Source organism: Festucalex cinctus, chromosome 5, assembly GCF_051991245.1.
Source record: "Festucalex cinctus isolate MCC-2025b chromosome 5, RoL_Fcin_1.0, whole genome shotgun sequence".
Classification (NCBI taxonomy): Eukaryota; Metazoa; Chordata; class Actinopteri; order Syngnathiformes; family Syngnathidae; genus Festucalex; species Festucalex cinctus.
Window position 1 is genome coordinate 18,407,456 of NC_135415.1, and position 17,615 is coordinate 18,425,070.

Sequence of the window (17,615 nt, forward strand, 5' to 3'; positions counted from 1 at the left end):
GCGAGGACTTGGAGTTGGCCTTGTCATTTTGAAGGTACAAAACCCCCAGTCCTGAACCATAGCAACATCTATCAGCTTGTGTCAAGTCAATACGCGATCAACTTACTGTTAAATGGACAGTGAATTGAATTAAGTGTACACTAAGAGGCTAGGGGCGGATTTTGCGAGTTAGTGGAGCTCTCCACAAGCTGTCAAGCACAGTCTGTTAGTCTAGACTCTCAGGAAGGCAGGGGGCTGGACAAAGAGCTGGTGGCAATTAGCGAAGGACATATTTAGGAGAAAATGGCCATTTCTATACACATATACGCACAAACGTGCACAAAGCCCCACTGGTCATCCTGGCACTTATCCCACATTTGGACCCAATGGCCAATAACCGCCGCACCCTTGCAGAGGAAATGCCACAGTCCTCTAAAGTGGACTCTAACAGCGCCGCAGTTCACATGTCCAGATATGGACCAAGAGGCTTGGAGGGGCAGGAGAGCCTCTAATAACAGGAAGTTGGAAGAATAATAGCAGCAGGAGGATGTCATGGAAGCCTCCCGCCGCCAACAACCCCCTGTAAGCTTGATTCAGAACAGCACCATGCATGAGGATGTGCTGAATTATTTGTTTCACGTGTTCAAGTACCACATAGCTGTGAGGAAGTCGATACATTTACGGTATCACACAGGTTGAATTTTTAATTTATGGATTATTACACGACTCCAAATCTTCCCTGTGTGGAGTTTGCATGTTCTCGTCATAGGCTCTCGCTCAGTCGCAGACCTAACTCTACGCAGAGGCGGGTTAGACCCGATGTTGGCCAGAATCTGAAGATACGCCGCGGCCTAAATCTTCAATCATTGGTTTGTTATCTTTAATTTCATTACTATTAAAAAAAATGTTACTATACCTGTTTCACTGTTAAAAAGCATGTAATCCTACCAGCTCAGGGTCACGGTTGAGCTGGAGCCTATCCCATCTGCCTTTGGGCAATAGGCAGGCTACGCCCGTTGCCAATCACAGGGCACACATACTATACCAATAAAATTCACACTCATTCAACCATCCCAGCTTTATTCATTGAGCGCTTAAAAGGGACGACAACCCCAAACATTTTTTCTTGACAATTATGTTGAATGCAGCCCCACTAGTCTAAATATGACATTGTGGTTAATATTGCGTTAGTGGAGTATGAATTAAGCAGCAAAATCCAGCAGTTTTTTTTAATCAATACCAGAAGGCGGCCATTTCGCTACTTGCTATCAAGTGAAAATGACATAGTTGCTCAGGTCCCAACAACCAATCACAGCTCAACTTCAGAAAACAGGTAAGCTGTGATTGGTCATTGCCTGAGCCCTGAGCAACTGTGACGTGCCCCCCAACTGAGATGGATAAAAACAGCCATCCATCCATCCATCCATCCATCCATCCATCCATCCATCCGTCCGTCCGTCCATCCGTCCATCCGTCCGTCAGTCCGCCCGTCCGTCCGTCCGTCCGTCCGTCCCGTCCATCCATCCATCCATCCATCCATCCATCCATCCATCCATCCATCCATCCATCCATTTTCTTGACAGCTTATTCCTCACAAGGGTTGCAGGGGGTGCTGTAGCCTATCTCAGCTGGCTCTGGGCAGTAGGCGGGGTACACTCTGGACTGGTTGCCAGCCAATCGCAGTAAAAAACAACAACAAAAAAACAAAAGAACAACCATAACTAACAAGTTGCTGTTCATATTAAATAAATAAATAAATAAATAAATAAATAAATAAATAAATAAATACATACATACATACATACATAAATAAATAAACAGATAAATAATAATAATAATAATAATAATAATAATAATAATAATAATAATAATAATAATAATAATTATTATTATTATTATTATTTTCTCTCTTTTCACAGTCTAACGCGTTGTACATGACTTCACCTGTGTTAGCTATGGCTTCAGCGCCAGCAGCTGAATGTAAACAAATTGCTGTAATTTTCAGACAGACCCCATTGGTGAGTAACCTGACATTTCCCATAATGATCAATGGAAGGAAAGGTTAACCGTGGGTTATTTGGAGTCTTCAATTAACCTGGCATGTGTGTTCTGGAATGTGGGAGGATGGCAGAGAAAACACAAGTATGCAAACGACGATGTGCTGACCACATGCACGGTAGTGACATTTTCATGTATTTAGGTCATGTTTCTGTATTTGTATTTTAGGTTTATTTAAACATTTCAGTCTGACTTTTATTTTAAATTATTGATTATTGTTGATTTTGAAAACATGCTCAGCTACCACTAAATTAGACACACAAGCACAAATTAATTAGATCCAAACCAAGATTTGTATTAAGTCTGCTTTTGCAAAAATAATAATGTTGGGTTTTGATTGACAATGCATGTTAAATTGCCAACTGTATGATTGTTGGGAACAGCAAACTGAACATTTGACAAAAAGTGTCGAAAGAATTTTGGTGCTAACTCAATTCACTTTTATTACCATGTTTAAATGGCTCCATCCATCCATCCATCCATCCATCCATCCATCCATCCATCCATCCATCCATCCATTTTCTTAACCGCTTGCTCCTCACAAGGGTCGTGGGGGTGCTGGAGCCTATCCCAGCTGGCTTCAGGCAGTAGGCGGGGTACACCCTGAACTGGTTGCCAGCCAATCGCAGTAAATGACTCCTAAAAAAAAAAAAAAAAAAAAAAGCTGCCATTTGAATCTTTGACTTTTGTCCTAGATTTCCACAAACAATCTCAAAAGGGGTTCCCAAGCTCATGAGGGTACTTCATCATCCACAAGGCCCACGGACAGGCCCATTCAGTGTTCCTACAGTAGTGTGTGTGAATGTGTTTGTTTTGTATTGAATTCAGTCTGTGTGCTCATGGGTGCATGTCTGAGCATCAATTCATGACAATGTTTGATTGTGCAACCAGTTTTTCTGTCACAATCTGACAGCCACGCAGTCTCCCGTTGCTCTTTGTTTTATGCCACACACAGGCTTCGTCATGCGCAGTTCCCATGAAATTGCTCCTTCTTTTGCAGTAAATGGCTTTATTTGGATGTGTGGAGTGACTGTGGCGAGTGGAGCTCAACAAAACAGACAGCGAATGACTGGTAGTTCAAAGTGGCTACATTGCCACTACCCATCTCTTTAATTAACCATATCATTGTTTCATGTTGCAGATTTTTTTTTTTTTTTAATTATTTTTATTTTACAATGCATTAGTTCGGCATTGGCTATTAGGACCTCGGCTTATGAACCCCCTCTTTGTGAGCAAAATGGTTGACAAACAAAATTTTCTGAGAGATATATAATACATACTACAACAATTAATAAATACATACTCTAAGTATAAAACTGTGAATGTATTAATGTATAATAAATAAAAGTATTTATGTAGAATAATTAATACATACGAGGATTTATATAAAGTAAATGAAATTATTCATGTGAAATAAATACTCTAAGTATAAAACCATAATTGTATTTATGTATATTAAATGTATATAGAATAAATGAAATGATTTATGTAGAATAAATAATAAGTAATTAAAACCCGCACAAGTATTTTTGTAGAATAATTGAAATTATGTAGAATAAACACTCTAAGTAGTGACGCACCAATAAGATTGGCCGTTTTCGTGTGCACGGTGCTACCCAGCCAGTGAAGTCATTACGCTTTCCACTCACTCAACAGGAGGTGGGGCTTTTTTTTTTTTTTTTTTTTTTTTTTTGCCGAAAACTTATTCCGTTCCGCTGCCCCCTCTCTGCACAAAGCCCAGTGTGCACACTCCGGTCTGATCCACGCAGGGGAGTGCGCAGCGGCTGCATGCACGACGGATTGTTCCACTTTGAAACTTGAGCCCACGTTGCGTGCAACCTGCGTGTAAGCCTTCCGCGGACTGCTTTCTTCTTCTTTTTCGGACTCTCCACTGTGTACGGCCGTGGTTGTTTTTTTCCCCGCTGTGGCTCATCCCAGCATATAGTCGCACCCCGATCACAAGTTGGGGGACCAGTGAAGAGTCGATCTTGCGGGAAGAGGTCTGGACCCTTAAACGCACCATGAGCATGCAAACGGTGAACCTTGATACCTACAGCCTGTCACTGCTCACGGCCAAGGAGGATATCCTTAACCCTCGCTCTTCCACCAACTGGTAACAATTTCTGTTTCATTAAATCCACAATAATCCCGTTGTGTTCGAAGTAGTAGTAAATTCAATGTTACTGAACGAGCGGTTGCGTAATTAATTGGAGGCTTTATTTCATTAATCCAATGAACAAAGTGTTGCTCTGCAAGACGGCGCACGCAACGTGGGCTATTTTTATAACCCTATTGTCCTACACATAGTGAGAGACACTTTTAAGTACACCAAAGCTTCGAACGTCCCTCTTGAGAGTGTACGAGAGGAGGTGATGGTCGACCATTACGCACGCATGGCGCAGCCACTACTCACTGCCCCCAAAGTGTAAAAGATCGACGTTTCCTCTGCTCAGCTTGTCTTCTTTGCTGGCACGATCAGGTTTCTGCTTGCTCTGTTTCAGAAAGGCATACTTTAATTAAGTAGAAATCAGCACAAGATAATCCCATGCTTTAATATTAGTAGTCGACTACAAGCAAGGTTCAACACTGTATTTGTTTGTTCTTTTTTTATTTTTATTTTTTTAGCTACTGTTCTTTTTTTTTTATTTTTTTAGCTACCTGTATACACATGATGTAGTTTTATTTCCCAGCATATTAACATTATTGTAAGACACTGTCAAATTATGTGCAGTTTAAACATTAACATCACATTAAAATTTTACGAAACCACAACATACTGACAGGTTTCATTCAGTAACTCTCACTAGGGCAATGCACAATTCTATATGACAGAATAAATGTCTATATGACAAAACAAGAGTCACAAATACACAACCTAAAATACAGGACCGAATGATAATTATAGTACCATAGCAACTGATAGCTTTGTGATCATGATCAGAAGTGAGCAAATACGGGACCTTAAGAACACAATGACCCCTTGACCTAACCCAAAACAGTCATAACACTAGCAAACTACATATACTAAATAACGACTTAATTGAAATATATTGTACACAAAGGTAATAAATAAATAAATAATAAAAATTACCTAAACAAGTGCTCAAACATTTCAAACAGATGAAAATCAAATGTCATCACCCTCTGAAAAAATTGTCAATTTTTGCCAAATTTGCCAAGTCATTCACTAATGATGCAAATGGTTAATTTTTTTGTGCTTCCTGAAAAATCTGGAAAAATACGATTATTTTCAGAAGGTGTCGCTGGATCCATTTAAAAATTGAATGTAACTTAATTGACATTAGACAGTGATTCTTTGACGTACCAGTAGAGGGAGCCCTTTTGGTACGCATACCAACCAGACTCACTATTATTGTTGTGGAACTGTGCTGTATCTTATTAAAGACAGTTTCGAATATTTCTATGATGTATCTATCTACACAATGGGGAAAAAAAAACTAAATACTTACCAGTATGAGGTAAAATGTCAGATATTGGCGCTGAGATCAAACATTACAAGTGGACACAAGCTGTACACTGATTGCGCAAAGTTCGGTACTGCGGAACTTACAATGAACCGGATCCGCTCTGGGACGCTCTTGTTTTCATTTGGGAAACATTCTGCATTGCCATTGCAAATATGTAATGTAAATAGACGTAATAAAACAGATGCTATCAAAAAAGAAACTACGAGTTTTACTGGGGATTTGTACTTTTTTCTGAAAGCTATTGTATACACACCTGTTGGTAGTGTACTCATACGCTCCTTGAGGCCAATTAATGGTAATATGTCTCACTGTGATCGTGTCTGCAGTACACTCCCATGCAGGAATAAATACTGTGTGCCATTGTGTGTGGTTTGACAGATGACTCATGACATTGTGTCCTCTGGGCGTATTGGAAAAGATTGTGTACATGGCATTGTTTGACAGGCGGCAGATTACAAGCCAAAGAATCCAATGAGAAGCTGAGTTCAATGCAAAGTTGCTGAGTGGGATTGACTCTCCAACATGTCGACGAACATGGAACTTGGAAAAGATGACCCCAAATGCACTGAAGAAATAAAACTGAACATAATGGGAATTGATGGGAAGCTTTTTTCCAACCTTACCCATTCAAATTTGAGCTTTTCATTCATGCAGCTGGAGTCTGCAGAGTTGGACGTCATCCGGGTTCGACTCCCACACGAGCGCACATGTTTTGCAGTGCTTGGCCGAGACACAACTTGTAATTTGGGCTACTTTTGGTTATTATAAACAGTGATCACATGTGAGGAGAAGTTGCGTGCGTGCTGGGAATGCTGCGTTCAGTGTGAATAGAAGAAAAAAACGGAATGAGAGCTGGGTGTTGTTTTGACGTGTCACCATGGGGATGCGCAGGTGTCAGGTGGTCAGGTTGCAGGTTATCACACGGGATGGTCTGACTCTGACATATACTGCTGCTGGCGGTGCATGGATCCACTTGTGGCTAATAATGGATCGTTTATTCACCATCGGACACTTCATTAGGTACACCTGCACAATTTAATGATTGAGAAATTGACATGATGTTAAATGTCACATTATAATAAACCGATGGAGAAATACATGATGGGTTTGCATAGTGCACTAGTGGTTTGCACTTTTCTCCCACATTCCCAAAATAAGCAATAAGAATATGTATTTGTCAATATTAGGGATGTAACGATATCCAAACATCACGATACGATATTATGACGATATGAAGGTCACGATAAGATAATTATCACAATATTGTGGGGGCGTTAAAAAAGATCACAATATTGTAAAAAAAAAAAGAGCTCGTACTGAAAAAAAGCACAATTGTGCTTTTGTACATAACAGCAATGGTTATAAACCACAGACAATCTCTAATAACAACAGTGAGGCTCTTACTTGCTAATGCAAGCACACATTGATCGCTTCACGAGCAAATTAGGTTCCCCTCCATCTGACAATTAGCATATATTTTAAACATAGAAGGCCAAAACATCTCTAATGAAAATGAAATTGCACTAATAAAATAGCCACTAGAGGGCGCTCAATCTGCTCAAAGGAAAATCAACCTGACTTTTTTTTTAACAGATGTGTTCCTTTTAAATATTGTGAACACCACGACGACGATATTGTGGCAGTTTTAATATCACGATATTGCCCTTATCGTGACATCCCAAGTCAATATGTTCCCTGTGATTGGGTGTACTCCAGGGTGTACTCATTCAAAGTCAGCTGGGATGGACTTCCTGATAAAGGACAAGCTGTATTGATGGATGGATGTTTTTGTGTACATGCAAAGTATTTATGGAGGCATTGAAGACAAAGTTTCCTTTTGTAGCTTGTATGTTTTGATCGAAAAGTTAGCCAAGATAGTTCAGTTGTATGAGCGCAGTTCTTGGAATTCCTGGGAAAGCAGTTTGGTTTGCACATAGTATTAATTTTCAACAGACTAGCCAATAAAGACGTATTGCCGCCAAGTGTAAACCACTCAATGCCAGATTAGCCAGTCATAAAAAAAAAATGTGCGTATGTGTGAATCAGCTGACAGAAATGTTTGCAGCATTGTGTCAGGTTAAGCTGATTAGCTTGACCTGGCAGTGGTATTCATCACAAATGGGTGCGGGGGGCTTTATCGAGCCAACTGTGATGTGATCTCTGTCACGCTTTCTTTTTACAAAACAAACAGACACGGTTTGCGGCGCACTCGTGTTTCACAATGTCCCAGATACAGACACGGGCAGTGACAGAATAAATAAAGCAGTCGCTATAGCAACAATTTTTTTTTTATGTTTTGATTGCTGCTTTTGTTAGCTAGCAGTACAGTGCAGAAAGCAGTTAAAAGATTTCCACAAAACTTTTTTTGTTGAGGCGGTGCTTGGGCCAGTGAAAACTCATGTAATCATTTTAGGAATCTTGATAATGATTCCCCATGTGTGCTCAGTAAATAATGCATGAATCCTTATGATATGATTAGGCCTATGTTGGTATGAATAAAGGTGGAAAGTTGGTTTTACTACACTGGCTGCCATCTAGGGCTGCAGCTATTAATGTTTTCGGCTTACAAAAAACGTCTCCTGTGGCCTTCATGACCCCTCCAGGCCATAGGAAACTACAAAGTTTGTGAACTATATGCAAGGGTTGCTACAATATGTTCTAACTAGCGATGGTAAGCTGTATTAAAATCGCTAACATAATACTGTTGTTGAATTAATATTAAGAAAAAATAAGGCCAGTGTTTTGATTACTGTATTACTCTAATCAACTGACCAATATGTTGTTATTCCATCTGTCGAATCTATTAATCATGCACACGCTCATAAATAAATTATTTTTTGATAATCCCAATGCATGCAAGGTACTGTCTGTCCTCTTTTGTCTACCCGTCTCCAGTGATGGCACATTTCTGTGAGCCGAGGTGTTTGTGTGCCAGATTTTCCACATGTTCATGCATGAATAAGAGGGAAGGGGTGTAAAGTTACGGGTCAGACACCTGCGAGGGAGGCAAAACTCAGTGACACCGACGCGTTAGCGTGCACGCAAACAGGTGATTTCCTCACTGGAGGGGGAACAAAGTGGAGAGAAGAAGAAGTGACCAAAAAACGTCCGCGTACGTGTTCTGTTTTTTGTCACTTCCTTCTGAATCCACCTGTCACATTGCAAATATTGTCAAATTCACGCAGAGCTCAGAATATATAAATAAAGATGACTTGACTTGAACATGGTGGTCATAAATCAATGCAGTTATTCCTTATTAATGAGGGTTTTAGTCCAGTCTAGCTAGTTTTAGTCCGGACTTGGACTTGGGTCCCAAAAAGTGTGATCGGGTAGCCTTAAGTGTTTCCCCCCCAAAAAATGATAATGTACAACAAATCACAAAAAATGTTGCGTAAGGCAGACTCTGTCACAATACATGTTGGGGAGGTCTTTTTCTTGTGCAAAACACTGACTGAACATACGCCTTTCTACCTGCTGGCTTGAGCCCCTCTGTGGGTGGCATGTTGGAGGAGAATGACAATGAGTGATGGCTATAATAGCTGTTATATACATGTCAGTTTATTTGAAGTGACAGAATGGAGGCAGCGGTAATCACTAAACAACTGCTTTCTGTGACGCCTTAAACACTAATCACATTCATCTGGGCTCTTGAGATGAAGGTGTGGTGGTGGTATAATGGTAGGTGTCGGGCCTAATCAGACATAGTTATTATGTGTGTTTTGCATATGTCTGTCTGCTGAACACAATCTGAACACATGTAACACAAATGACAGTGGTGCAGTAGTGTGTCAAATGATGGTCAGTCTTTGCCACATTAAAAATAGAGCATTTTCATGTCAAAATATGCTATATTTTAGGCAGCATGGTACATTGGTTAGCATATGTAGCACAAATAATGTTCACTTCTTTAGACAGCACTTACACTAGCGTGACCAGATTTTTAAAAGTAAAAACCTGGATGCTACAATTTCACAAAATTAATCGACCGGGAGGGGGAAAATCAGTTGTTTTGCTAATAGGGGTGTTAAAAAAAATCGATTCGGCAATATATCGCAATATTACATTGCGCAATTCTCGAATCGATTCAATAGGCGGCCGAATCGATTTTTAAATATCCATTGTTGATGGAAAAATATTCACCAAAACGTCTTAGGGTTCACACCTTAAGCATGGAAGAATGTTATATTAATGGAACATTAAGCCTTAATATTTTATTTGAATGCTGCTCAAACATGAAACAGATTACAACCTGTATAAGATTGAAGTTTCAGATAAATAAATAATACAGTTTCATACAAATCTTACACTGTACAAGTTTACTGATTAGTATTTTCTAAATTTAAATTAAAAAACAAATCGCAACAATCCACTTGTAAATTCGTATCGGGATTAATCAGTATTGAATCGAATCGTGACCTATGAATCGTGATATGAATCGAATTGTCAGGTACTAGGCAATTCACACCCCTAGTTGCTAATACAAATTCTATCTTGGTTGACAGTTTAACAGCGCTAAACAAGACGCGCTCACCATTATCCAACCTTTTTAGCTCAGCCCGACAGCTATTGGGCAGTGTCGTTTTCCTTATCATTCGAAATATCCCTCCAGAAAAGTTTGCGTTGGGCCTGACTGTGCGATCGCAGCGTTCGGCTAGTAGGACTACATTTCCCATGATTCTTAGAAACTAAAGTAGGAACTGGAAGTATTTCTTTTATTTTGTTTTTTTATTTATTTTTTTTGTCACTCACTCACTCACTGACTCACTCACTCACTCACTCACTCACTCACTCACTCACTCACTCACTCACTCACTCACTCACTCACTCACTCACTCACTCACTCACACAAGCTAACATCACGTAAGCCACACATAGTCTCCCAGGCGGAGAAGTGAACCCATGCCAACCGGCACCGAAGGCATCAGGAAGTATTTCTAGTTTCGATATGATGAAAACACGCCTGCTAGGGAGTAGATGCAATTTAATGGGTTTATCGTATGAATCGCTATGACAACATTGTTATTGACATACACATGGCAAAAAACGGGACTACGGGATGGGACCTGCGTAACACTGGGACAAAATCCGCTGGGACTCGGGACCCAAGGCTCAAATCCGGGACTACCACAGTCAATCCGTAACAGCTGGTCATCGTAACTTACGTTGAATCCACATCGAAATTGTTAAAGATCAAATAAACACTTTTTATTCCCATCCTTGTTCAAATGGCGTTGTTGCTGGATGATTGTGATGTAAAACTTTGTATTTTTTGCCCATGAGAATCTGTTGCCTCTTTCGGCCAACACCAGTGATATAACAGATTCTTTATTACTTCCCTTTTGCAGTGCAATACAGTGTCAGAGGCCCTCTGTTTGAAAACTTTGATTTAGGGTCATGTAGATATATATAAAATTGACTTATCTAACTTTGCCAATTGGCCATTGCTGTCTATATTTTATTTTGATGGTACAGTATCCAAAAATGACGAGGAAGCGGTTTTTTTGAGGAAGTGTGTACTGTTATGTGTATTCATGCAAAGTGCAAACTATTTTTAACAACTTTTTTTTAGTATTTTTTTTTTTTCTTTTTATGGCAGCTCCGACCAACTTTGTGACATTGCGCAGGATCTGTCCTCGCTGCAGTGTCCTCCAAAGATAGAATCCAGTCTAGTGCACGTATGCAAAATTAGCATATACCAGCGGTGTCTAAACTATGGCCCAGTGGCTGTTTGCAACCCAGATAGATCATTTCAGCTGGAATAGACTCCAAATATCAAACATCTTTAAATATTATTATACAAGTTTGGTTCCATAACCTGGGAAAATAAATGCAGGAGAAACAGCTGTTTGCTTGTTTGTGTGTAACTTTTATCCATGTGTGAACAAGTGTTTTTAAGGACATATTCACATGTCCGCTATCACCAGTCATAATGTTTGCCAAGTAGCTTTTAAAAGGCTCGCTCTCTCATCGCCATGGTTACAAAGGACCGCCCCCAAGCTGTCATCATGAAGCAAAATCACACTTGACTGGGGTCTCTTAACTTGCTGCTGGTGGGAATTGTGGGTTACTTGGACGAGGAGGGATTGAGGGTCTGTTGTCGTGGCGACCTGAGTGGAAACATTAGGTTGTTTGTTAAGGCGAATTCAATGAAAGCAGACGTTGGCAAAGGTCGTAAAATGAAAGCACACTTAAGTGAAATATATGGAGAAAAGGACCACATGTGAGACGAAATGCTGGGTGGTCCTCAGAGAATGCGAGGCTGATGAAAAACTGGAGGACGAGAGAGCACAGGTGGAGGAGTTACAAGGGAGGAAAGATTACATTTAAGGAGAATGTGCTTGTTTGTATGGAAATGGTAAAAGATAAGATGTTCTAATGATCCCATTTTCGAGGATGCACGTGCGCATGTACAGTGTGAGACAACATGTACAGGAAATGCCAGTGTAATCTCAGAAACCTACAATTTTAGAGAGTTTATCGCTACTTTCTCCTCTTCCTTTCTCATACTCATCCCCCATTTCCTCTTCTTCATCACCCCCTACTCCTTCCCCTCCTCTTTTCATTGAAAGTACTTTGCAGTGGAGTTGAACACAGTCCGCTCAGGGACCGAGGTTGACCTGTGGATTTCAAGACAATTTTGAAAAGTAATCAGTTTTTACATACATTTATTTTTACGTTTTTCAACTGTACAAAACTCATTCATGCACGTCTTGGAGCTTAAATCAGTTGTAAAACATTATTAAACATACATTCATAAACATACATTAAACAGCATTTTACAAAATCTTTTTTTTTGTTTTTGTTTCTGAAGCTACGGCAACTAATGCGTGTTGTGTATGGTGAATGTTTTTTGCCATTAGTCTTGTTTTGTGGGGTGACATGGCTCAGTGGTAGAGTGGTCGTCTCCTATCCGTGAGGTTGTGGGTTCGATCCTCACCCGTGGCGACCATGTTAAAGTTTCCATGAGCATGACAATGAACCTCGATTTGCTCCCAGTGGACCTGGCAGCTCCATGCATGGCAGCAGTTGACCACTGGTGTGTGAATGGGTGAATGTGAGGCATTGTAAAGCGCTTTGGGCACCATATGATGTAGTTGTAAGCGCTAAAAAAAAGTCCATCAAAAATAGTCCAATAATGTTTATCACTGGTTGCTTATTGATTCCCACCCCTTGTCACAAGCTGACCTCCATGTAAAAGCATCAGAACAGTTTGACCCATTCAGCTCTCCCGGAACACTACACTCAATAAGCACATACTGCTTAGCCACCTTGGCAACCATCCATTCACTCTCCTGTCAGCTTTTCCATTTACATCTTTCCATCTCCCGTTGGTCTTCGTTCCCCCGGTGTGAACTCAGTCAGGGATACAGCCCCTCGGATACACTCTCCTCCTTATTGCCCCTTATTCCCAGGTTTGACTGTTTGACAGACCCTCAAATAGACCTTACCAGGGGAGCTGAGGAGTTTGTATTAGTTTTAGTTTTTTTTTATGTGTAGTATTTTGTGCAATTTTTAAAAAACACCATGGGGGCGAAGTCATTATTATATCAAAATAAATCTACTAAAAATCACATTTAAAATCATCCCCAAAGTCTGGTGCATTAAAATTAATTACCAAAGACTAAAACGACATGTTTGCTATAATTATAGTTAGTTTTAGTTGTAGTTTGTAGTTTCAGTTAGTTTTCTTTTTTAAAAAGCACCTTCGTTTTTATTTTATTACGTTAACAAAATTGTTTTTTGAATTTTAGGGTTTTTGTTTTGTTTTTAGTTAACTAAAATAACCTTTAATAGCACCTGTGTTTTTTGACGCGCTCCCTTCTTACTTTGACCATCTCCAAACATCTTTGTTTTTATTTTAATTGAACCGAGTCAAATGCCATTTTTAGCATATGTCGCGGGCCACTAAAACAAAATGGATGGCGGGCCGCAAATGGCCCCCGGGCCGTAGTTTGGACACCCCTGATCTAGAGTCTTGAACACTTGGTGGATCTTGTCCATGACATTTAGAACTTGAAGTCAACTAAATGCTAATCACTTGTTTTTTGCATGAGCAAAATGGATGCCTCACAGAAAGCAACAGGTGAGGAGGGTAGTGGGGCCGCACAGCAAACGAGCATTGGTACACAAAGCTTGTGGAAATGTTAAACCAGAAGCAAATATTCAAGTCTTTCCTCAAATAGTCCCCTAAAAGCAGAACTGCTCTGCAACATCTGCTAGCGCTAGCTAATTGAACGTAAACATCCTCATGTCATACGACTATCTACGACTTTACCAAACACCAACTGTAGTAGAGATAAGTCAGGTGCTGTTCATGGTCAAAGATATTCAACCTTTAGCAGCACGCTATGCTATACATATGCAATACAAGATGAGATGAAGAGAAACAAGGGCAGGGCTGTCAGTAACTAAAACAACTACGTTCAGCGTAACATAGAATCGCATTTACTAATTTGTTTATATTTGTTCCTATGCCGGTCCATCAAATTATGTCTACGTGGAACAATTCCATAGCGCAAAACAAGGTTGGGGGCCACTGCGCTACACTGTACTGAAAATATATTGATGACATAAATGACTAGACGACTCAACTTCAGTCACATTAGCATTGACTACAAAAAACCTTTTCTGTCACAACCCCTCCTAGCTGCAAAATGATGTGAGTAAATACAGGAATGTTTCATTCCCTCTATTGTTATTGTTTGTCCTGTTCCATCTAATTTATCCAATGCATGCGTAGTCTTCACAGTTTCCTGCTGTAGTATAGACCGACCACATAAGAGGTGAGTAAAGTCAAGTGGAGAAACATGAATTCTAGATGAATGTATGACCAAAAAGGTCAAATTTGAACACGCACACGTGAGCTTCCTCTAATTTGTAGCCTGACTTATCGTGAGGTGAACTTGAACTTTCTTATCAGCTTTTGAAATGTGAACAGTCTGAGCTTCATTTAATCCTGTCTAAAATGCTGTAATGTTTCAGTCATCAATTCTGCCTTGAGGTCAAATATGCTGTGTTTAGCATTAGCATTACATAGAAAGAAACGTGTTAGCTGTCGAATTGGTCCTTGTGGAGCTACTTTTTACGCAATCACTGGCCTCTGTGTTCATTGAGGATTAACTAACTGCTAAAACACAAGTGCCACTGTTTGAACAATCCATCTTGGCATGCACAGCCTCGCAATTGGTCACCCGACTTACATCAATAAGTATATGTCTTATCAAAATTGGCATCAAGCTTGAACACATTCAAAAATGGCTATTCTAACTATGCATTCCTTCTGCCTCGCTCTTTGCATCCCCCGCTGCGTTTTCCGCCTGCCTCAGCATCAAATGGACTGTTCTCCTCTCACCGGACCTTGGCACTCACTTAAATACTTACTTGTTTTCTTTGTCCACTTCTAAACACGGAATTTTGTTGACAAAGTCTTTCTTCCTCCCCTATAAGCATTCCATGCAAGGCCCTTTCGATACACCAGCCCTCACAGCTCAATAATACACATTTTAGTTCTCTTCACATGTTCTTCTGTGCAATCTTGCATCAATTTGGTGATCCGTGCCCCTCCAAAAAAATTACCATTCTCCTCAAAGAGCCTCTGTGGTCTGTTAATCGTCTCCAGGGGACGATGTTATGTGCTCCACCCAGTCAAATATCATGCGTATCAGTCACTGTGAATCAATGGGTGGACCGCAGCTCTTATGGCTCACAGAGACATGTACACAGTACTTAAAAGTGATTTACATAGATGTCGTTAATCTCTTTTCATGTTTTTATTAATGCAAATGAATGAGCCTTTTCATGGTGGTATAATGTTTGGCTGCTTATGGCTGATGTTTTTGTTTAAGGAAGCTCTTGTGGAAAATAAGTTTCTGAATGGAAATGACTGAGCTCAGCTGACTTAATGTGTAGACGTTCTTTAGTCAGTCCATCATAATTATGAAAATATGTAAAAAAAAATGTAAACTTTTGTTAAAGTTTAAAAATCCTTCTGCTTACTTATTGCACCAGCTGCTACTAGTGCTGAGCTTTGAACGCAGGACACTTACCACATGCATAGCCCTAGTATGTAAACTTCACATAGGAAAGCCCGAGAACCAGAACCTCAGAATTTTTTTATTTTTTTATTTTATTTTTTTTATGATTTCCTGCTAATTCTTGTGATGGCATGTTGTTTGTACACACAGCATTGTTAGTGATCTTCAGTCAGAGTTTTTGAAGTTCTGCCAACGGAAGCTTACTAACTAACATCTTACAACAGGTCATGCTGTACCACATGTTGCAAGACATGAAAAGTAGATTCTATTTTGTGCATCCTTTTACTGACTTTTCATCATTTTGAGTTGTCCTTTGGGAGTCAACAGTGGTATGTTTCCACTCTATCTCAGCCCAGAGCCCCTGCATATTGGCTTGTGAGGATAAATTCTGTGTTCGGCCCCTCTTTGCAACAAAGCACATCTTACTCAACAAACAGACCCAACACGCTTCACGTTTGCTCTCTCTTTCTCTCGCTCTCACTCTTCTCTTCAGCAACCCTCCAATTTACCTGCACATTCTTTCTCTACTTTGCACCCGTTCCGAGCACTTCCCCTTCCTGTCACTCACTGGATGTGGGTCAGCTCTTTGGCAGAGAAGTTTGCACATAAACTTTGTCATCTGTTGGCAGCCAAGTTTCACAGCCAGCCACGTTTCATCAGCTCATTCGAGGGGATGAAAGAGGCAAATAGAAAATGACTGACTGACTTTGACACAGATGGATATTTAGTTGGACAACCACGTCAGTTTGCCGTACGTTTGTAAAACATCATTAGCTTTCATATAAATGTAAAAATGAGTTCTGTCGACACCTTGGAATTAAGATATTCTGGACGTAAATCGTTTCAGTATATATTCTTCTCCCATTGGTGTCTATGTTCACACTTTTGTTGATGATGGTCCTTATTTTTCCAAAAGTGTTCCAGAAGTTAAGGTCTATACTTGACATTTAAACTTTTGCACTTTAGATCCTCCTGTAAATTACTTTCCTTCATTGAAAACAACCACAATTGTCCTTATAGGCACAAATTAGTTAGCTCCAGTTAGTTAGTCAAATTAGCTCCATTCTTCTGTTATCTAAGTTTGCTACTTCACATTTTTCTGACCATATAGTCCAGACTTGAGACAGTGGAATGCATGTGCTGCTGGGCTTGCCACATAGACATGACACTATATGAGTCACAGGGGGTATTATATGAGTAACACACTGGACAAAAAGAGGAAAGACAGGCAAGGATTTTGGCAGGACTTCTTTTGCCCATGTTTGGAGAGAGGAAATGAGCTATGTGTGCCGTTGGGGACGTCTAAGGCTTCCACTGAAACATAGACAGCGAGGTAGACTAAAGGCTAAAAATAGCATTGGGATCTTAGGTCGGCATTAAACCAGGTCTGAGGGTGAGACGGGAGGGATAAGTGTCGAATAGGAAAATAGACACTCCTCACTTAAAAGATGATATAAATTAATATATAAAAGTGTTTAATAATATGTTATGTTACTGTTTCAATTTTCAAATACCGTTACTGTTGCTGTTATTCACGCATAAGTACGAATGAACATTTTATCATGCAAAGACAGCCATGCAAAAATAATATAAAACTAAAAAGCATGAAATGTCAGTAAACGTATTTGTAAATAAAATTTTTAAATGTTTCATTGAAGAACAAAACAAAAGAATATTGAGTTAAACATTACTTATCTCCTTTGACCAACCATGCAAAAATTAACGAAAATGTCCAAAATACCATCAAAGTCCCATTCAAAATAATAAATAAAATGAGTACGTTTAGGTCTTGGTATGCTCTCCATTTTCAAGTTCAAGTTACCAAATAGGGGTGTTAAAAAAAATAATCGATTCGGCGATATATCGCGATACTACATCGCGCGATTCTCGAATCGATTAAAAAAAAAAATATCTATTTTTTATTTTTATTTTTATTTTTTTAAGAGCTCAGAATTGTTCATTCGGTAGTCTTACCGATTCAACGTCTTATCATCATTGCCTTTTTTTGTGTGTGTGTGTGTGAATCGATTTTTAAACTTCCATTTAAATGGAAAAA

The 17,615-nt window shown here is 39.7% G+C and overlaps 1 protein-coding gene across 2 annotated transcripts in view; it reads left to right on the forward strand.

Moving 5' to 3' along the window:
- The first annotated feature begins 3,735 nt into the window (after positions 1-3,735).
- The window catches only part of LOC144019635 (uncharacterized), a 33,601-nt gene continuing 19,721 nt past the window's right edge, over positions 3,736-17,615 (forward strand). The window contains exon 1 of one of the 2 annotated variants that reach the window (XM_077522816.1): positions 3,736-4,150. In XM_077522816.1, the coding sequence (XP_077378942.1) occupies positions 4,059-4,150 (92 nt within the window). In that variant the 5' untranslated portion in view covers positions 3,736-4,058. The remainder of the gene's footprint in view (positions 4,151-17,615) is intronic. The other variant, XM_077522815.1, reaches the window with a different exon arrangement.